The following is a 22427-nucleotide window of genomic DNA, read 5'->3' as shown; positions in this document are numbered from 1 at the left end:
ACCTGATAAACAAGACCTAGAGAACTATTCTAATATTAATCAGATTAATTTGGATAACCTGGTAGGTTCCATGTAAATTGATTGCATACTAACTTCTCACTAAAAAATAGTCTTTTTATGTGTATCCTAAACCAATCTAGACTAAATTATTTATAGGATTTATAAAAATCTTATATGGCATAAAATATGAAATGAATCGATATTTAGTAGAGGCCAACAATGTGAGACATAGTTCCTGACTGTATTGTACGTTCACACCCGAACTTAATCTTTGGTTCACTTTGACCATCTATGGAGTCATGACGGGGAAATCTATATTGGATAAGTCCCTAATTTGTCCCCCACGGTTTTCCAAATCCAATTTTCGAAGAATTGTTGACGACTTCTTTCAAAACAATTTTATGATTCTTCCTATAAAAAATTGCTAGCGACTTTTTTCAAAACAATTTTCAATCTTTACAATGTGATACTCAAATATAATTTGTGCTCACACCGCGTAGCCAAAATAAAAACGCGCCTACAACTAATGATGAGGTTCTTAGTCATTTTTTTTACTAAGTATAAGGTGCCTTTGACACAGAGGCAAGGAGCACAATGATGTCCGAATACGTTGGACGTCGTTCGGACGAGGGCTCATGAGCCCTATACTGTCAAAACGAGTACCATAAGGTAGTTAGTCATTTCTAAATAAGTGATTGTGCAGAGAGGAAAGGAGCCCCATGTTGACCAAGTGGGTAGGACATAGTTCGGATCAAAACTAATGAGCCCTATATTGTACGAACGAGTGTCATGAGGTACTTAGTCATTTTTTACTAAGAATGAAGCGGCTCCACAGATATGCAAGGATCGCCGTGTCGACCGAGTGGGTAAGATGTTATTCCAATAGGGACTAATGAGCCCATACTGTCCAAACAACAACTAATGAGCCCATACTGTCCAAACAACAAAAAACCCATATGATGCAGTAAAAACCGAATTTACTGATGCGATTTTGGTCCATATAAGGTGGGATCGCAGCAGATCCCATTTATTCACTGATGCGGTCGAAAACCGCCTCAGTAAATGATTAACTACTGCGGTTTTGACCCAAAACCACATCAGTTAATCTATTTACTGCTGCGGTTTTGGCCCAAAATCGCAGCGGTAAATGATTAACTGCTGCGATTTTGGGTCAAAACCACAGCGGTTAACCACCCAAAAAACCAAAATAATAATTTTTATTTTAGTTTTTCCATTTTTTCATTATTAATCAATACAAAATCAATAATATATATCAATAATCATTTTATTAAGCATATTATGCTTAATTGAAGCATAAACATAAATAATTAGATACATGAGAATATTAACTATATTTTTGCGAGACAGAACAAATCTTCCAGATAAAAAAAAGAAAAAAGAAAAGCAGAATTTTGCTTTGCTACTAAAATGTTGGTAGATGCGTTGGTTGATGACTTGATGCTGCACTAATCTCAGACTAAGTTCGTGTACATCTTATAAAGTAGAAATTAGCTTGACACCTGTGTTGAAATCACAATGATAGGGTATTAAACTGGTATTTGCATCAGGTTTGCAGATTGTGTATGAAATAACCAAATGTCAGAAGCTAAAAGATTTTATTGAACGTTTAGATTAACTTGAAGTATCTAGAATCAAACCTCATATCATAGCAATATTCAAAAGGAATTCTTAAATCAGCAAGACGCCTCTTATCTTTAATAATTTGTGAATCAAAGTGCCAGAGCAGGGAAGAAAAGAAAATAGCTGATGCAGATAGAATGTAATTGCAGTATGTAGATTGTAGATAAGATGGATCGAATAGAATAAAAACACTTCCTGCAAGCTTTGTATAAGAGGGATCAACCATATATGTGAAAGAAGTCCCAAAATAAAAAAGAGGAGTAAAATCCACTTCATTGAGAGTTGTTCCTACTCGAATATGAGTAATAGTTATGTTATAGCTAGCGATGTCCAAAAGGAGAAGGAAATATTCAGGTCACACATAAGTAAAGATTTTCACTCAGTAACAACAAATGATTTACCAGTATAAATTAACAAACAAAATCAGCTTCAAGTATATGGGAAATTACCACTTACTTTAAGGGATTTACATTATATGGAGTTTCCTTCTGTTTAGGGCTACCTTTGTCACCAAAGCTAATCCTTCCAACTCCATCGTGCCCAAAACTCCTTAAGGTTGAACTCATATATTGATAGAAGAAGAAGAAGCATCATAGATCACTCAGTTAGGATCCTACGGCTAATCTTAGCCGAGTCTTTTTGTAACCAGATAACTCAAGCTAAGGCCCAATAGTTAATCTGACAGTTGTTACTACAAGTGCAAAAGTATGTCAAGAGACACTATAAACAAGAATGTCTACTACCAGTAAAAGAGGGTTTTTAGTGAAGCTAGAAACACGAGTACAGAATCTATGATTTGCATCAGATGAGAGGCGTCCATTTGCGTCGGACATGGGTCCGACGGCACAAGTCTCGACGCAGATGAGAGAGACAAGATCTGCCTCGGAGTAGCACATGACGCACTTTATGAGTGATTTGCGTCGCATGTGAAGCAATGTGCGACGCATTTGGTTTATCATCGGCGTCAGACATGTCTCAACATGCGACACAGAAAGGAGAGATGACAATAAGCTCAAGCAACTATGATCTGCGTCGCATGTATCACTCCATGCGACGCTAATGAGTGCTTTTTTCCAACTTTCTTTTTCTCCAAAACATACAATATTGCTCCTACTAACATGATTCCAAAAGCAAATAGTTTCCATAATATGATTTGAAAATCACAATCAAACTGCCTAATAATATAGATACAAAAAAATGTATTTTTGCATTAATAAGGTCATATATGTATTACGAACCACTATAATAATATAGATACAATGAAATGTTAAACTAAAATTGAATCTACAACAATTCCATCTGAAAATAATGTTATAAGTAACTATATATCTGGGTACAATTCCTATTCCATGTGAAAAGATTAAGGCCGAGTTTTCCAATGACTCGAGGGAGACGACTTCGACAAGAACGATTTCCAGATCTGAAAATGAACATAAGAATTTCATAAATAAAAGTCAAGAAAATTCTAAATCTGAAAATAAGCCTTAAAAATACCAAAAAAGTAAACAAGAAAAATCAAATAGAAAAAATAAAAATAGAAACGAAAGGCTATTATTTTCAATTGCATGAACTTTGTGCGTTTTTATTTTTCAAATGCCAAAATAGTAAAAAAAAATCAGATATTAAATATTTTCTTTTTCAGATCTTAACTGAAAAAATGAATTTTCAGATTTGAAAACTAAAATAGAAATCATATCTAAAAATAAAAAAACGAAATTGAAGACGCTGATTAAGAATCGAAAGAATTCAAACCTGTTAAAGTGCTGAAAACGAGAAACGGAAAATCAGAATTTTCTTTCGTTCGTTCGCTCGCCGAAAAACGAAAAGGTCTTACTCATGAATGACTTTCGTTCGTTCGCTGAAGGTCTTACTTTCGTTCGCTCGCCGTAAAACTAAAAAGGTGCTCGACAGATTTTAGTGGATGCGAACTTGAGAGCTTGAACTTGAGAAGATACGATTTGTTCGAATTCGGATGTAGTTGGTGGTGTTTTGGAGGGATTTGAATGAAATGAAAGGAAGAGGCCTTTGAATTGAAGAACCAGAGAATTGGAGAGAGATTGTAATAGCCCGTTTTCCCGAGCTGCTAGGTAAATACACTTAAGATTCACTAATCACAATCAATGCTTAATAAGCCTCGAATTAAACATTTACTCGCAACGGAAACATAACCTAGAAAACGATCCTGGACTTGTGGGTTATTGGCCCACAAAACAAAATCCTTTATATAAGACTTCAATTACACTGATATCTCGACTAATATTCCCAAATATTGTATACAACGAAATATATCAGAAACTATTCCTTAATTGACTATCTAAAATACAAACTCAATCCATAAGCTACGACGACATCTTTATCTTGCTTCACTTCAGAATCCTGAGCTCACAACACCAAACCTGCAACATGTTTGACTCTGCCACCCACCAAGTGACAGGCCACAGAAATGACAACACCATCAGCAAAGCTGAGTACACACTGTGTAATAGAAAATACAAGTTTAGGTGTATTTTGAAAACTAACACATAGTTATAGTAACAGATAATCACACTCAACTTAGTTGATATATTTTCACAAAATCAGATCGTTTGGCATGAACGCGAGTGGAGAGGGGTACCACGCAGTACCAGCTGTCTCCAAACTAGTGAGGGTCGTCACCCAGCCTTTTATTGTTATGCTTGCAAGACTTACCCGGACATGTCCTATAACGCCAGGAATTCCCACTCCTGGAAGGCTACAGTTAGGGACTCTACCCGCCCTAACTCGGGTGCCTATTCATGCCTCACTTTCATATTTATAAAATAAGATATTTAATGATTCATACTTGAATCCTCAATACTCATAACATAACACCATATTCGACCTTATCTGGTCTTAACTCATATCTGAATCATTTCCTCATTATCATACCAAATCATATTTTGAGAAATATAGTATTTTCGAACGATTTCGATAATTGAACAAAATGATACTTTTATAACAATCCAATAGCAATTCACAACTAACTCACAGAGATGTATCTATAATCATGGCCATTACCACAAACGATATATGATATCCAAAATTCAATATAACGCCCACGGGAGCATTTAAATATATTTTGCTGAACCCAAAGGTTACCTCAACTCTATAACAATTATACGAAACCTCCAAGCATCATAACTTGATTTCCCATATCATCTTGAATTATATACGTCTACATAGCCATTCTCCAACAACCATCTCACGATAACATCAATAATCAATAACCAAACTTAAACTAATTCCCAATTCACAAATTATCAACCTTTAACATTCTAATTTCCTTAATCCTTAATTAATATCTATAACTTCGATGATATTAGCTACATCGACTTGCATCCCAATTCATAATCATAATTCCAAATTATATAACTAAACAAACTAAACATAACTCACAACTGTACCTAAATCAAGCACCTAATTGTGCTACCAACAATTATATTGAGAATATAAAGCTAGCTCGACTCGTAAATAAACCTCAATAAACTGATTTCTATGTTGCACTCAAATCCTTAACCAATATATCAATTCCAACATTATAATCTCCTTCATAATTCCGAATGATACTCCATTCCAAAATCATCCTCCAATAATCACCTCATAACAATAACAATAATCAACAACCAATCTTAACTATTCTAATTATCTTCTTCTAACGCAACCATTATGCTAATAAAACTGAATCCCGCAAATAGAAATTAATGAAGTCATTCCCATAACTCATAACTCGACTTCATACATATCAACTCCAACTACAATAATTATAACAGTTTCCCAATTCTAAGATTAGGACTTCCCTCGCATCATCAACAACGACTATCCAATAAGAACGATACAACAACAACAATAGGCAACAGCTTCACAGCAACTCCACCACAACCACAATGACAGAACAACAATAACCCAACAACACTACTACAACAGAGCAACAACAACAATAGCAATCCACAACAACTTCACCACAACCACCACAACAACTCCACAACAACAATAACATAACAACTCCACCTTAATCATCATAATTACTCCACAAGTCCATGTACTAAACACATTCCATTAAGAATCATAATCGTAATACTTAGTGTATAAGTGTTGTTTAGGTCAAATGAAACATCTCTAATGAACCTTAGCATGTTATACTCATGTAATATACTCAATATACACATAATAAAATACACATCATAAGTAAATTCATTTCATAGACATGCTTTACACTAGAAAGAAACAATCACCTAACTATAGGTATGGAAATCTCTAGGGTAAAACCAAACTAAGTGTGTACCTTAACTAAGGATGCTTAAAGCCACGAAATTCCTTAATCCACTTGGTTAACTACTCCTACAGCTTCCCCTGAATGTATAAAATGCTAAAGATTAGTTTCAACAAGCTTATAGATATGAAAAACTAAGCTTAAATACAAGAGGTGTAAACTGTTGAACTTACAAACTTATGTGATCTTTCAGCAAGGTTTTCTATATGAGTTTAAGGTCTAAAGATTGGAACCAAAGCTTGAACTACTTTGTATGGATTCTAGAAGAGTTCATGTAAAGAAAAGTGGGTGTCCAAGAGGAAGAAATAAGAGAAAAGAGACGAAAATCCAGAACAGGCTTTTATAGTCTGTTCTGGCGGTACCCCCAGGGGAGGGAAACCTCTTCTGGGCAAGGTCGGTTTCTTGGAGTTTTTGGTGATTCTTGCTTGAGGTGTTAGCCTAAGGTGTTGGCTTTCATGCATAAAAAGTTCTTTGAGAGATCGACACTTAAGTAGCTGCTAAGCAGCTTTATTTGAGGATAGGTCTGAGCTGTAATTTCAGCTGGTCAAGTTTTACTATGTATGCAATTTACCTTATGAATCCACGTAATTCTTGGGGATAAATGACCATTTTAACCTTAAGACATCCCAAGCATGTCATATATCAAGTTTGGTTGGGTTCCGAGCTCGGATTCAATCCCAATTGGCTCTTTAACTGGAAGTTCATCGCTACCCGATAAAACAATCTCCAAACGATTTTCATAATCTTAATGTTTAAGGCTCTCAAGGACTTTCTCACTTATCTATTGGTTTCCAAAGCCTTATTAGCCAATAAGAATGATGGTTCTTATCCTCTTTGACCTTTCTTAACCATTAAGAATGATGATGCTTATCCACAAGCTTTCTTAACCATTAAGAATGATGATGCTTATCCACAAGCTTTCTTAACCACTAAGAATGATGATGCTTATCCATAAGCTTTCTTAACCATTAAGAATGATGATGCTTATCCACAAGCTTTCTTAACCATTAAGAATTATGATGCTTATCCACAAGCTTTCTTAACCATTAAGAATGATGATGCTTATCCACAAGCTTTCTTAACCATTAAGAATGGTAATGCTTATCCACAAGCTTTCTTAACCATTAAGAATGGTAATGCTTATCCACAAGCTTTCTTAACCATTAAGAATGATGGTCTTATCCACTTTTAGCTTTTAAATAAAGGTGATTAAAAACAGGGCTATTACAGAGATAGTGGGGTGGGGTTTGCAAAGAAATGAAAGGAACGGCTGAGGCTGAAAGGGTAGGTAGGGTTTGAAAGGAAGAGGCGCAAAGGGAGTTAATATGGGCTTTAAGGGAAGGAAGCCCATCTGCATCGCACGTGGAGACCACTCGACGCACTTAGCCCATTCATGAGTGCAGTGTTTCAAGTGTTATGCGTCGGATGGGCCAAGGGTCCGACGCAAATCAACCTTTTGTAACGCACCATAATAACGTGCGACGCAGATAAGGCCTTAAATTTTGTCCTTGGATGCAGCGATGTGCGTCTGATGGATCTCAGCCTCCGACGCACATCCTTGATATGCGTCGCACTTCATGAGGATCCGACGCATATGGCACTAATTTTGCGTCGCACTCTGGCTCTCGTCCGACGCACATTCTTCAAAAGCGCAGCCCTACATAACAGAAGGGCTGCACTGTTGGAAAAAGCGCAGCCCTTCTTACCTACAGAATGGCTGCGCTTTTTCCAAAAGCGCAGCCCTACTAAGTGAAGGGCTGTGCTTTTCTTCAAAAGCGCAGCCCTACATAGCGCTTATAGAAAAAGCGCAGCCCTTTTTTTTTTGCCCCCTAGTGTCCCATGAGGTACTTTGTCATTTTTTACTAAGTATGAAGCGGCTCGAAGAGGCAAGAAGCCTCATGCGGACCGAGGATTCGTTCTACCAACTTTTGTCTCAGTTCGGCTTGTACTGCAGATGAATTGTATTTGGCTATGTAATGAAGCTCGTTTAATGAAATTTTTTATTTTCCCATTTTCGTGTACTTTTTGTTTGTTACAATTATATCCGATTTACCAACCTCTTGTTTCTTTATAATAATTAGTTAAGTTAATATATTTTTGGTTAAGTTGTCACTATTAGGGGTGTTCATAAAAAACCGAAACCGAAATACCCAAAAACCGGTCAAAATGGGTGGTAAACTTACCGACAAAAAATGTTTTAATAGTACGGTTACCAAACCAATAAGATTAACGATTAAACGTTACGGTTATGGTTATGATTTTTGAGTGAAGGTTAACCGATATACTGAAATATTTTTTCTTTATTTAATTATTTTAAAACATTTACAAACAATTACATTATTCTAATATTTTGTTACTAAGATAGAACAATTAGAGGAAGTATGTGATTATTTAGAAATGCTAGTACTAATATAAACACTATATTTAGGAAATGCAATGAAACTTAGTGATAGTTATGTTTTCCAATAAATTTATTATACACTTTATAATACATTTTATATAATATCAAAATATATGCACAATATAATGAAAAATATATATGTATATAAAGTAAAATATAATACTATTACTTAAATAACGGTTACTGGTTAACGAATAACCAATCAACCGCTTAGGCGGTAACTGGTATAAACGGTTACGATTACGGTTTTCAAGAATAGCGAACCGAAATGTTGTTTCGGGACGGTTAACCACCCATGAATACCCTTAGTCACAATCGAATTGTTAACTCATTTACCTTTAAATAATTGTTATAAAATTTTGGACTTCTGGTAAGTCCTTTCATTCATGACTGGTAAAGTCTAACAATCTGATTGGGTTAGGAGATAAGTCGAACTAGTGAGAGTTCCTTGGCTATTATACACATTATTCCCCTATTGCAAACAACAAACATTACACATAGAATTTTTTCAAGTTAGCAACATTACATGGGCGAGTAAGGGCGTCGCCTTCTCAACTACCCAATCGCTAAGCCAAATAGGTATTGCCTTGACTCGTCTATTGAAGTGACAAGTGATACGCTTCTTGTACAGAATGGATCTCAACAATGTGTTTCCCTTAGTTTCTGGCAGCAGATTGAGTTAATGGGCTTTTCCTTTTCATTTTGCTTGAACTCATAGACCGTCCCTCGGGGTGAAGGGATGTCGACCTCTACTAGGAGGACTATCTCACTTCCATATAAAAGACGAAAGAGGGATTGACTTGTTGCCTCCTTTGTAATTGTCTGAGGAGACCATAGGATTCCTAGCAAATCATGAACTCATGCCCCTTTAGCGCCTTCCAGGGATTTCTTAATCCCCTTGAGGACAATTTTGTTTGCAGCCTCAGCTTGTCCATTGGTTTGTGGCCTTGATATTGTGGAGAACCTGGTTTGAATACCGAACTGGGCACATTACTCTCGGGTCGGACCACTGTTGAACTGTCGTCCATTGTTAGATAACAATGCCCTTAGTACTCCAAGCTGTAATCATGACGTCTTTCTTGACTAAGTCATGACGTCTCCTTTTAGGGTTGGCCAATAGTAACTAGCTCTGAGGTCTTTTCCGGCTATGGTTCTTCCCCCTTGGTGGCTTTCATATGCCCCTTGGTACATCTCCCTCAAAATGTAATCCCCCTCTTCGCGTGTTACGCATTTGGGCAGTGGATGAGTGACAGATTCTTTGTAGAGCTGGTTATCGTGCCATAAAAACCACTCTGGCTTATGTTTGATTTGATCGGCCTCGCAATCATTAGGTAAGTCGTCATCTTGCAGATACTGAATCACCTCATTTATCCACGTGGATAGCCGATTCAGTGGGAATCCTTCTTTAGCGTTCATACTTGGTTGGCACAGGAGATCCCACATGATGGTCCATGGAGCTAGTCCATCTGCTAAACTCACCATCCTAGCAAGTGTGTCGGCTTGCTTATTTTCCGATATGGGTATATGAATAATGCTGAACTGAGCTAACTGCTTGATGAGTTCTCTAGGTTTGGGTAAGTACATCCTCATATTGTCCTCTATTGCCTCATACTCTCCCGATACTTACCCCTACAATGAGTTGTGAGTTGAATTTAGCTTTGATCGATGTGGCTCCGGCATGGATACAAAGTTGAAGTCCGAGTATAAGGGCTTCATATTCAACTTCATTATTTGACCCCAATAATTCAAACTTTATAGCGTACTCCATATTTCTCGAGTGAGGTTTAATCATCGGTCCTGCTCCGCACCTGGTTTTTGGGTACAATCCATCTACCTGCAGTTCCCAGCTATCCTGCTCTTCGACTGGGGGCCTTGTACTGTCCATTATGAAATCAGTCAAGGCCTGGATTTTGTGGCCCTCATTGGTTCATATTCTATCCCAAAGTTGGTTAGTTAGTATGCCCGGTCATTCATCCTACTAGATTGATTTCCGCTTTCTATTAGCTTTCAAAGCGGCTGTCCGGCGAGGACCGTGATCTGGTGGGTTTGAAAGTATGATTTTAACTTCTGACTTGCCATCGAAAAGGGCGAAGACCATATTTTAGGGTTCACTGTATTTTGCTTCAGCCCCCTGGAAGGCATGGATGATGCTATAGACTTAATGTTATTTTTCTTCTCGTTCAGCTACCAGAACGACACTGAGCGTATATTCTGATACCGCTAAATATATGAACAAATTAACCCCCGGTGGGGAGGGAATCAAAATTAGGAAGGGTTGATAAGTGTGTTTTGAGTGCGGCGAAAGCTTGTTCAGCTTCTTCGTCCCAAGTGCACTCGTTTCTCTCCAAAGCCTTGAAGAAACATAGGCTTTTATATGCTGACCTGGACAAGAAACGTCCGAGGGCAGCCAAACAGCTAGTTAGGCGTTGCACCACTCATATGTTCCAAGGAGACCTCATTTCCATGACAGCTTTTATCTTGTCTGGGTTGGCCTCAATTCCTCTCTCATCCACAAGGAATCTGAGGCACTATTCTCCCTTAACCCCGATTACGCACTTCTTCGGATTCAACATCATGTCGAATCGTCTTAAAGTTCTAAGGGTCCCCCTTAGGTAAGAGGCATGATCGTTCTGGGCTTGCTTTTGACGATCATGTCGTCAACATATACTTCAATGTTTCGAATGAGCTGGTCGTTAAAGATTTTATTCACAATTCGTTTGATATGTAGCCCCTGCATTCTTACGTCTAAATGACATCATTTTGTAGCAATATACCCCTTTTTGGTGACGAAGGCGGTGTGGACACAATCATGTTCAACCATTAGGATTTTATGGTATTTGACATTTGCATCTATGAAGCTTAGGAGGGCATGCCCGGCAGTTGAATCCACCAGCCTGTCAATTGGGCATAAGATGGTTGCCTCTTGGGCAGGTCTTGTTCAATATGAAGTCTACACACATTCGACATTCCCCGCTTGATTTCTTTACGAATACTACATTGTCTAGCCATTTTGAATACTGTCATTAAATCTTCTATGAAGCCTGCTTCAAGCAATTTCTTGACCTACGCCACTACTGTGGCGTTGCGTTCAGGACACCGTTGTCTTAACTTTTTCTTGATTGGTCGAAACTCCTCTTTAATGTTGAGTTCATGGCACATGATTTTGGGGCCTAAACGGGGAATTTTCGAGGCTTCATAGGCGAATACATTTCTGTACTCAATGAGCACTTATATAATCTCCTCTCTTACTTTAGAGTCCATGTTTTTGCTTACCCTTAGTGTTAGACCGAGCTCTTCGTCGATGATAGCTTCCTTATCGTCTTTGGATGGCTAAGGGAGTTCATATTGCTTATGGTTCCCAGTGATGTATACCCCAAGGCTGCTTGTTGGTTTACTTTCTTCTTGCTTTCTCTTTTTCGAGTCCTCTTGGACGTCGACCTTGCTTCTCATACTATTTACAAAACATTCCCTTGTTGCTTGCTGATCCGTCCGGATCTTTCCGACCTTTCCATCATCGGTTTCAAACTGCACGAGGAGTTGGTAAATCAAGATTAAGGCTTTAACCTTGTTTAGGGTCGGCCTCCCCATTATGATGTTGTATGGTATAGGGGATGTCCACCACTAGGAAGCTTATTAGTAGGCTTCTCCCCTTGCTTTTCTTTTCCATCCAAGTGGGTAGCTTGATTAATTCGGCTGAGTGGACTGAGTTTTTCCCGAAGCCTATGAGTGGTTGATTCAGATGTGTTACATCTGTCTCACTGTACGTCAACTTTGTAAGGTGTTCTAGGATGATTATGTCGACATATTACCCACTGTTGCCAAGTACTTTCTTCACCCTAGTATTGGCCACCATTAGGTCGAAAACTAGAGGATCATCATGTGGTCTGTGTAGATTTCAACTAGATTCCCTAAATATCATCATCAGGCAGTCGGGGCAGGGTGGTGGATGTCAAGCACTTGGTACTTTATACACTGTAAGTGGGCTTTGCGGGATCAACCTATGAGGCCTCCTGACACAAAGTTACCAGCTATTACACCAATGAACCCATTTGTCTCTCTATTGTATTTCGATCCACCTATTGGTTTCCGTTGTCCTCTTTTGAATGCTTAACATAGCGGTTAAACTTCCCTTGATCAGCTAGGTTGTCATAAGACTTTTTCAATTTTCTGCAATCTTTGGTGGCGTGTCCACATTCTTTGTGACATTTACGCCATTGCCTTTTGTCACGTTGAGCTTACAAAGTTCTGATGAGGTGTGGTTTGGGGAGCATGGACGCCATTCACTCTGGTTTCGTGGGGATTAGGAACTTTTAGAGTAGTGTCCTCAGGTCCAGGGATTTAGTAGCACTTGAGCCTGAATATTTTGGTTTTAAAACAACTGGTAGCTAAACAGTTTGGATTACTCCGGATGTTAGCCATACCGTATTTCCTGACCTGTAATGATCCTTGGATGTCACGGGCTCGTTTTGAGGAAGGTAAAGCCCTTCGAAGTAACACTCTCAGCATCACCCGTATATCCATTACTCCTTGGAAATGGGTTTCTAAAGCTGTTCGAGGATTTAAGACATGGTGGGATCATGCCTTCCCAAGTGATCAACAATGTGTTGATGCTATATCATACTTTGAAGATCAACTCTTCTTAGGCTGTAAATGATCTATCTTCTTAGTTATTTTATAACTTTGGAAAGAAGACGTTCTATCTAATTTCTTTCTTCCTTCCATTACTTTTTAGCAAAAGCTGGCAAGAAAAAATTGAAAGTTCCTGAGGGAATGCAAGTGAACTCTAGGTATGGCAAGTTGTACAGGAACGTTGTGGACAAACGGATCCCTAAGCCTATTCCTTCATAAGACGACTATGATACTGTCAATGATCAAGGGGTCTCTGATGGGGATGACCAGACTGTAGAGGACATTCAAACAATGGCACTAATGGAGCAAATTGATCCTCGGAAAAGAGCTGCTAGAAAGAGAGATGAGAACTGCCTCTCCACTTCTAAGAGCACTCCATACCAGGGCTTATAGAGTAATTTGAATTTCTTCATAAAGTTTCCAAGAAAAGAGATATGAATTCCTTTTCAGCTCCTAAATCCTTGAGAAATTCCTATAGGAAACGCCCCAAATTAGAAGCATCTTCTAAAGTCCAACATTTCAATATTTCTTCTGATGAAGAGGATGCTAAGACTTCAAAGAACCAAAGCAGGTATATACATTTTTTTTATATTCCTTGATGTGAAACTCTATTTTTGCATTAACCTGTTTTTGCATAATCTATTGTGCATTACAGGTTCATCTGGTCCGATAAAGTGTAAGTCTAAGGATCTTAGTGATCCATCTTTGGAAAGGCCAGCAAATCTTAATTTTAGACAACCTTCAAATCTCAAACTTATCAGTCCAATTGCTGCGAGTGCTCCCCAACAGTTGGTCCGGGATGAAATATGGAGGGTAATCATTTTTTATGAACCCAACATTACACATGCTAACGAGCCTATTATCTCGACACCAAGAAAGATTGCCCCCCCAATTAGAGTTAAAGACCATCCATACTTTGGAAGGGCATGGTGCTTTGGAAGGACATGAAGGACATGGTCCCCCCCAAGGAGAAGCTAGGCATCTTAACATGGCATATGTTGAAAAAAATATCTTCTCTCAAGGCGATGAGGATCTTATGGATTCAATTCCATTGACCGTTGAGAATTTCTAGATTCTCCTCCTACCTCAAAGATTGTCATAGCAAGCCCCTCTATTCTTAGGGAAGAGGTCCCAACATATGTCATTCCTTTAAATGTTACACCTTTGAGAAGCAACATTGAACTTTTGAACACCCCTATATCAAAGGATCCATCATCTTCACAATCCTCTTCCGGGACTGGTTTGCGTTCTTTTTTTCATAGATTCATTTTAGACTTCCTCTATTTGAGGCCATGTCCTCAAAAAACCAAACTTCACTATCTTGCTAACTTGGCTTCTCTTCTTTATGATGTAGAGGGAAGCACTGAAGAAGCAAGTGTGATGAAAAAGTTTGATGGAGGAAATTAATAAATGTGGACATGTCCATTGTTGTGAGGGACCAACCTGCTTCTAGCTGTGTTACGAGTGGTCCTGATGAACATTCTAAACACACTAAACAAGAAGACAAGATATCGAACCTCTACCTTGCTCTCTTAGAAAATCCTCATGATCAGGCTTCTGGACAAGCTCTTAAGCATATTTTGGAATCTTTAATATTCCATGGCTTTGAATATTTGTCTTGATTATGTGAAGGAAACTCTTCTTCTTCAGCAATGCAATGCTGAAACATGAGTTCAATCTCTTAAGTTTTCAGTTCACAAACTCCAAGAAGATGAGATTTCTTTGGAAGCCCAAGCCAAATCTTTTAGAAGCTTCACTGCACAAACCCAAAAGTCTTTAAAATCTTATGATCAGCAACTGAAGTCTCTTTCTGATAAAATGCAGTCCTTACATAATCGCCTGGTTGAGATTAACAAAGAAGAAATCACCAATATGAATGAGAAATCTTCCCTTCAAAGCTCCATTGATATTGAAAAGGGAAAGCTGGACCAGGGACACGTTAAGCTTGCCACTTTGAGACAAGATATGTTAAAAGAAATTGGTGTCAAATAGAACTTGATTCTCCAAAGGGAGAAACTTTTGGTCAACGATAAAAAATCTTAGCTTAGCTGTTAGACAATGCTTGAATGTTTGAGTTAGTAATAATGTATTCTTAGTAATCCCTGGATTTTTGGAACAATTCTGTATGCTTTTGTTGAAACACAAGATTGTGTTGTTCCCATATATAGGGATGGTAATTTTTAAGAAATTTGCCATTTAAAGCCCTATTTTTTACATTGTCGTCTATATCTTTCAACATGTATGCATTTACAGACAATCTCCTGTGAATGATAAACGGACCTTGCCATTTAGGTGACCACTTTCCAAGTTGAGGGTCTATATAGGTTGCTTCTAGTAGAAAAATCTTCCAAACCTTATCATTTTCTTGAAAGTTTTTAAGCACTACCCTTTTGTTATAGGCTCAAGCAACCTTTTCTTTTTGGATTCTCATTTTAGCCAAAGCTTCTTCCTTGGTTTCTAGAGCATCCATTACCTCAATGTTCATTACCCAATAATAATTATCTCCAGATAATCCCATTCGTTGTGCTACTCTGGATGATCTTATATTCACTTCAGCAGGAATTACTGGAGTATGCCCATAAACTCTATTGAAAGGATTACCTCTTGTTGCTTCTCTTTTATAGGTCCTATAGGCCATAGAGCATATACCAACAATTCATCCCACTTCCTAGGGTTATTATCAACCATTTTTTAGATCCCTTTACTATGATCTTGTTGATAGCCTCATCTTGACCATTAGCCTGCGCATAGTATGGTGCTGAATGCAACTTAGTAATCCCAAATTGGGTAAGATAATCTAATAAATCAGGGTTTGTGAACATTGCAGCTTGATCAAAGGTTATGGTTTCTTGAATCGCAAATCTTATAAAGATCTTTTCTTCCAAAACGTTTATCACAACCTGTGTATTGATCTTAACGAAAGCCAGCGCTTCTACCCATTTATTAAAATAATCAGTAATTACTAGGATATATGAATGCTTCTTAGAAGATGCATGATTAATTTCTCCGATAGCATGTACACCCATCCTCTAAATGGCCAAGGCTTAAGAATATACTTCAGTTTTGAAGCTGGTGCCCTACTAATGGGTCCAAACTTTTGACATCTTTTACAGCCTTTTGCATAATCTATAAAATCCTTTCTCATAGTAGGCCAATAGAAACCATGTTCGTGTAACAATCATCTCATTTTTAAGCCATTTTGATGAGCACCAGATAGTCCTTGATGATTGTCTACCATGAGGGTTAAGCTTCTCCAACATCTAGACACTTTAAAAGTAATCCTTCTAAATCTCTTTTGTGTAGTTCCCCAAATTTTATGCGAAATTTAGTTACAGCCATTTTAACTCTATTTGGCACTTTTATCCTAGTTGGATTCTGGAGATATTGAATAATTTCCTTTCTCCGATCCTCATCCTCTCTTAATATTGAAATTCTATAGACTTCCAATTTGTTTTCTGATATTTCTTTATCAGTTCCATTAATAGGATCTAGGATCTTTTCTTGAAGGATGATATCTTCATTTGGTGAAGGTATCTCCTCTCTAGCAGAAGCTATCTAGGACAACTAATATGCTATTCCATTCTCTTCTCTAGGAATATGCATCAAAGAAGTCATTTTAAACTATTTAGACAATTCTTGTGTTTTCTTTCCATATTCCTGGGATACTGAGGAAATACATTTAAATTCTTCAGTCATTTGATAAATAACAAGAGAATCTCCATAAAATTTAGCTTTCTTAGCTCCCAATTCTAGTAATAACTCCAATCCAATCAATAAAGCTTCATATTCTGCTCTATTATTAGTGCATGGACCCTTTAAGGTTACTGTTAATATAGTTGGAATCCCATCAGGAGATAGAATATATATTTCATCTTCTTCTATTTCTATGGTATTAGAGCCATCAAAGAATAATGTCCATGGGAGAGCATCTTCATCAATAATTCCATATTCACAGCAAGGGTGAGTTGCTAAGAAGTCGACTAAAACTTGATCTTTTACTGCCTTTTGAGGCATATATATTAAGGAAAACTGCGGTAGATGTAGACTCCATTTACTTAACCTAACTTTTATGAAAGGTTGAGATATCATATATTTTATGACATCTGTTGGAGATACCACTTCCACTGTGAAGGCCATGAAATAATGTATAAGCTTAATAGATGCATCATATAAGCATAGACACCACTTTTCTGCCATGGTATACCTTCACTCTGTATCATGCAAGATTGTACTTAGATAGAAAATGGCTTGCTCATGTCCCTTCTCATTTTCTTGAGTAAGGAGACTACCAATGGAATCTTCACAAGCTGATAGATACAACCTTAATGGTTTTCCATTTTGTCTTGGAGGACTTGCTAAATCTTGCTTGATTTGATCAAAAGCCTCTTGATTATCCTTATTCCATTTAAAGTCTGATTCATGTTTTAATCTTAATAGAGGTGAAAACTTTTTAGTCTTCCCAGCTAGGTAAGCCATGAATCTCCTAACATAATTTACTTGTCCAAGGAAGCTTTGCAACTCCTTCTTATTAGAAGGTAGCTTAGCTGCCAAAACTGCTTTTGCCTTATTTTGATCAATTTCCATTCCATTTTTATGAATGAGAAAATCCTAGAAAGTTACTGGCGTTAACCCCGAATGCATATTTCAGTGGATTCATATTTAGGTGATATTCTCATTCTTGTAAATGACTTAACCAAATGTTCTTTATGTCTTAAAAGATCATTTGACTTCACAAGTATGTCATCCACATAAACTTCCATTATTTTACCAATCATGTTTTTAAAAGATTGCGTTCACGGCTCGTTGGTATGTGGCACCAGCATTTTTTAAACCAAATGGCATAGCTACATATTCAAATAAACCTAATGACTTTAGACATCTAAAAGTTGTTTTATTACAATCTTCCTGTGCAATCCTTAATTGGTGATGACTTGCGTACCTATCCATGGAAGATATATATTCATATCTTGATGCTGCATCTATTAAAAGATCAGCTACAAGCATGGGATATTGATGTTAGGTGTTGCTATATTCAAATCCCTAAAGTCAATACAGATTCTTATCTTGCCATTTTTCTTAACCACTCGGACTATATTAGAAATCCAATCAGCACATTGGCAAGGCCTTATGAACTTTGCCTTAAGGAGTTTGTTTATCTCCTCTTGTATAGGTTCTGTTAGTTCTGGCGCCAGTCTCCTAGGACTTTGAGCCACATGCTTGTATCCATCCTTGATAAGTAATCTATGTTCTATTATCGTCCTATCAATACCAGGCATTTCATGGTGCTCCCAAGCAAAACAATCTTTAAATTCTTTTAGCATCTCAATTACTTCATGTTTTTTTTTGGCAATTCAAAGTTCTTATTGAAAACCGAAAAAAATATTGGTGATGAGTTACAGCCAAGTCTCATGTAAGCTAACTAGCTCAACCTCCCAACAACAAGTTAAGGAGAACAAGCAACAATTTGCAGCCTACTGCACTAACAACTTCCTCTCAGCCTCATTAAATTTACAGGCTACTTGAAATAACACTTGTTTAATCAGAATAGAGGGGGGACAATGGGAATTAGCAAAAACAACATTGTTTCTCTAGCACCAGATTGTATGGATGGTTTCAGAGAATATTTTCACATAAATTCTTGCTCTGACACTCTTGCTATGAGCTTTAGTGCACACCAATCTGCACTCCATTTCAAATGGACCTGCATTTCTGTAGATTCCAATATACTACAAAAGACCCTTCCATATTTGAGCAGAGTAGCTACATTCAAAGAACAAATGCTGGGTGGATTCATTGCAATTAGTGCACAGACTACATTGCATTTGACAAGCAATATTCCATCTATTAATTATGTCAGTAGTAGGTAATCTATTTTGAACAGCTAACCAAACTATGAATTTGCTTTTACGGCTTGCTCAATTGTTACAGATAAGCCTTCTCCAGTCAACTTTCTGGATCTCCCCTTGGATTATCTTGTAAGCTTTTTTGATGTTGAATCTACCCTGATGCATCACATTCTCCCAGTTCCCCACCTGACCAAGAAGCTCTCTGGACTTTAGAACTTTTATCATATTCCAAGACATATTGTTGTTAATTACAACACTATGAACATCCTGCCTTCTCAAATAGTAAGCAACTATCCATCTACCCTAAAGCTTATCAGTTTTAAAAGTAATTGCCCAAAGGAGCTTTAGCATAGCTGCTTTGTTCCAGTTTGCCATGTTGATCAAACTCCATCCCCCTGCCACCTTAGGATTGCAAAAAGTCTACCAGTCCAAAGAAACTTCCTACAGACTCATTCAACTGCTTTGATAATCTTCTTTGAGAGAGGGAAGATGTGAGCCCAAAAATTCTGCATGCTACTCAAAATACTTCTAATCAGTTGTAACTTGTCATCATAACTTAGATGCTTTGTCATCCAACTCTGAGCTCGAGCAGTGATTTTTTCAACTAATACCTTGCATTGAGAGGTGTTTAATTTCTTGGAAGCAAGAGGAACTCCAAGGTATTTGAAGGGAAAACTCCCAATAGGAAGGTTAACAGAGTCTGCAATCACCTGGCACTCATCATCTGTCACACCAGCTATGTAGATGTTACTCTTCTCAACACTAGCAACTAACCCTGAGGCCTCGGAGAACTTTTTAAATGCTTCCATAATCTTACCAACAGAGCGAACATCAGCCCTAGCAAACATCAACAAATCATCAGCAAACATGAGATGATTATGATTAATCCTCTCACATTTAGGATGAAAGTTGAAGTTGGGCTCCTCTTTGAGTTCCTTCAAACATCTACTAAGGTACTCCAAACTTAGAGCAAACAAAAAAGGAGACAGAGGGTCTCCTTGTTTTAAACCCTTCTTAGCATTAAAAGGAACAGAGGGAACTCCATTTATGACTATTGAGTAGGACACACTTCTAACACAACCCATAATCCATCCCACAAAAATTGTAGGGAACCCAAGTTCAAGCAATATCTTCTCTAGAAAAGGCCACTCCACTGAATCATAAGCCTTCTTTATATCCACTTTAATAACACATCTTGGTGAAATATTTTTTCTAGAGTAACCCTAAATCAGCTCAGTAGCTAATAGAATGTCACAAGCAATATATCTATCTGGGATAAACCCAGCTTGAGATTCATCAACCACCTCATGCATCACAGTTTGCATCCTATGGGTGAGAATCTTAGATATAATTTTATACAAGAGAGTACAACAAGCAATTGGCCTGAAGTCTTTTGCACAAACAGCTTGTGCAACTTTGGGCACCATTGTAATGACAGTGTTGTTAACTGGTTTATGAAGATAGGCTTTCTCAAATAACTCCATCACCCCACTATAAACATCATGTTTAATAATGTGCCAGCATTTTTTAAAGAAAAAAGCATTAAAACCATCAATGCTAGGAGCCTTATTGTCATCTATATTATGCAAAGCTCTATCAATTTCATCAGTAGTCACTAGATGAATAAGAGAAGATCTAGTATCAAATTGCAAGACTGGCCCAGCTCTAACTATAGTTAAATCAATAGCAGACAATGTAGGAGCACAGGAACCAAGCAAGTCCTTATAAAAGTTTACAATCTCCTCCTTGATTGCCTCTGAAGAAGTAAGGATCTCACCTTGGGCATTCTGCAAGATCCCTATTCTATTTCTAGCTTGACGAATCTTGACTGCAGTGAAGAAGAATTTGGTATTTGCATCTCCTTTAGACAGCCAGTCAATTCTGGCCTTTTGTCTAACAATACTATCTTCAATTTTAGACCAATGTCTAAGGCTATTGCCTAGGTCTTTCTCCTCCTGTTGCAATTAAGGGTCAGTATTTCTAGCAATGTCATTTTGTAACATTTGGAACTGCACTCTAATATCACTACTACATTTAAAGCCTAATGCAACGCCTAAAAACCGTTGCATTAGGACCAAATACTGTTGCAGTAGGCCTAAGGCAACGACTTCCAACCGTTGCATTTGAAGGCGTTGCTATAGGTCTAATGCAACGACCTTTTGGATCTATTGCAACGGCTACCACAAAGCCGTTGCAATAGGTGTAAAGAGCCGTTGCGTTATCTATAAAGTCTATTGCAACGCCTCTATATCTATTGCAACGACATTCGATAGCTATTGCAACGACCCTAATATTTAGATTGTGTCCCATTTTGGCTTCTATAGCAACGCCTTCCTATATATTGCAACACTATCATATAGCTATTGCAACGCCTTTATGACATAAATTTTTTTTTTCATTTTTTGTGGGGATATTGCAATGATTATTACTGTAACCTACCGAAAACCTATAATATTGCAGCCTTGGATATGTATTAATTAGTAACAATCCAACAAATGCAAAAATACTATTGAAATGCCAAAAAAAATTGTCATATTTGTATTAAATTAAGAGTATACATGACAAATCCTAATTAACGAAAATTAAGGTACTTAATCAAACCCAACTAATAAATATTTGTTTTAGTACCACAAATACTTCACATAAGTACATATAGATTGTTTTCCTTCTAACCACCAAGTACCGCATCACTATAATATAGCTAGCTAAATCTGGCCGATAGTGTGTATAGTGAGACGTCTACGTTTGATCTCCTCCAGTTGGTTCATTATTCACCTAAAAATTCAAACATTGTAATAGTTAGTAAACGTACATCATCAACAACATAAGAGAAAAAAGAGACAATATTACAATAATTTGCATTATTGCTATAGTTATCTGGTTACCAGTAATCTTTGGGTGCAAGCACAACACTATCAATGTATGTAAAAGCAAATATATAGTTATTTGGTTAGTTGGCCATCTTTTGTTCATAATAGAATTTTCTTTTTAGAGTTTGCACTTTGTTCTGGTGTGTATAATTTGGCTTGACCAAGAAACTTGCTAAACTCTTAACAGGGTTACCCTCTCCACATATAAAGTATGTGCAATATGTTACTCCGGGCATGCCTCTGTTCCTATTCAACTACAGCGACAAGAAGCTTCATGGGATATATGAGGCAACATCTTGTGGACAATTGAGTATTAATCCATATGCATGGATATTGGAAGGTGAAGTGGAGACACTATATCTTGCATAGGTACTTTTCTCATGGTAAAAGAATAATTCTCTAACTGTAGAAACTGATAAGTTTCTGCAAGTATTTTCAAGCTTAATGACCCTGAAATTTACCAGAGCTTAATGACCCTGAAAAAGCATTAAAACCATCAATGCTAGGAGCCTTATTGTCATCTATATTATGCAAAGCTCTATCAATTTCATCAGTAGTCACTAGATGAATAAGAGAAGATCTAGTATCAAATTGCAAGACTGGCCCAGCTCTAACTGTAGTTAAATCAATAGCAGACAATGTAGGAGCACAGGAACCAAGCAAGTCCTTATAAAAGTTTACAATCTCCTCCTTGATTGCCTCTGAAGAAGTAAGGATCTCACCTTGGGCATTCTGCAAGATCCCTATTCTAT

The 22427-nt window shown here is 37.4% G+C and overlaps 1 protein-coding gene and 1 long non-coding RNA gene across 2 annotated transcripts; both read right to left on the bottom strand.

Moving 5' to 3' along the window:
- Positions 1–2799: 2799 nt before the first annotated feature.
- On the bottom strand, positions 2800–3712 carry LOC109134902 (uncharacterized). The gene is made up of 2 exons (XR_002039810.3): positions 3394–3712; positions 2800–3061 (listed from the first exon to the last, which is right to left on the bottom strand). It is a non-coding gene; the product is annotated as an uncharacterized LOC109134902 (long non-coding RNA).
- Positions 3713–15360: 11648 nt separating this feature from the next.
- On the bottom strand, positions 15361–15985 carry LOC125492730 (uncharacterized). Its single transcript, XM_048635446.1, has 2 exons — positions 15645–15985; positions 15361–15586 (listed from the first exon to the last, which is right to left on the bottom strand). Exons 1-2 carry the CDS (start codon positions 15983–15985, stop codon positions 15361–15363), a joined length of 567 nt encoding a protein of 188 aa, XP_048491403.1.
- Between the last annotated feature and the right edge of the window lie 6442 nt (positions 15986–22427).

This window comes from Beta vulgaris, chromosome 1 (genome assembly GCF_026745355.1).
Source record: "Beta vulgaris subsp. vulgaris cultivar EL10 chromosome 1, EL10.2, whole genome shotgun sequence".
NCBI classification, from domain to species: Eukaryota; Viridiplantae; Streptophyta; class Magnoliopsida; order Caryophyllales; family Amaranthaceae; genus Beta; species Beta vulgaris.
The sequence above is the reverse complement of the archived record's forward strand: the minus strand, read 5'-3'. Positions and strand labels throughout refer to the sequence as shown.

Bases quoted from the DNA above. Each gene is read 5' to 3' on its own strand.
- LOC125492730 (XM_048635446.1), bottom strand. From the start codon at position 15,985: ATGGGTGTACATGCTATCGGAGAAATTAATCATGCATCTTCTAAGAAG. The intron at 15,587-15,644 runs GTTGATAATAAC...TATGGCCTATAG, and splicing joins GTAAAGGGATCTAAAAAATG to GACCTATAAAAGAGAAGCAA.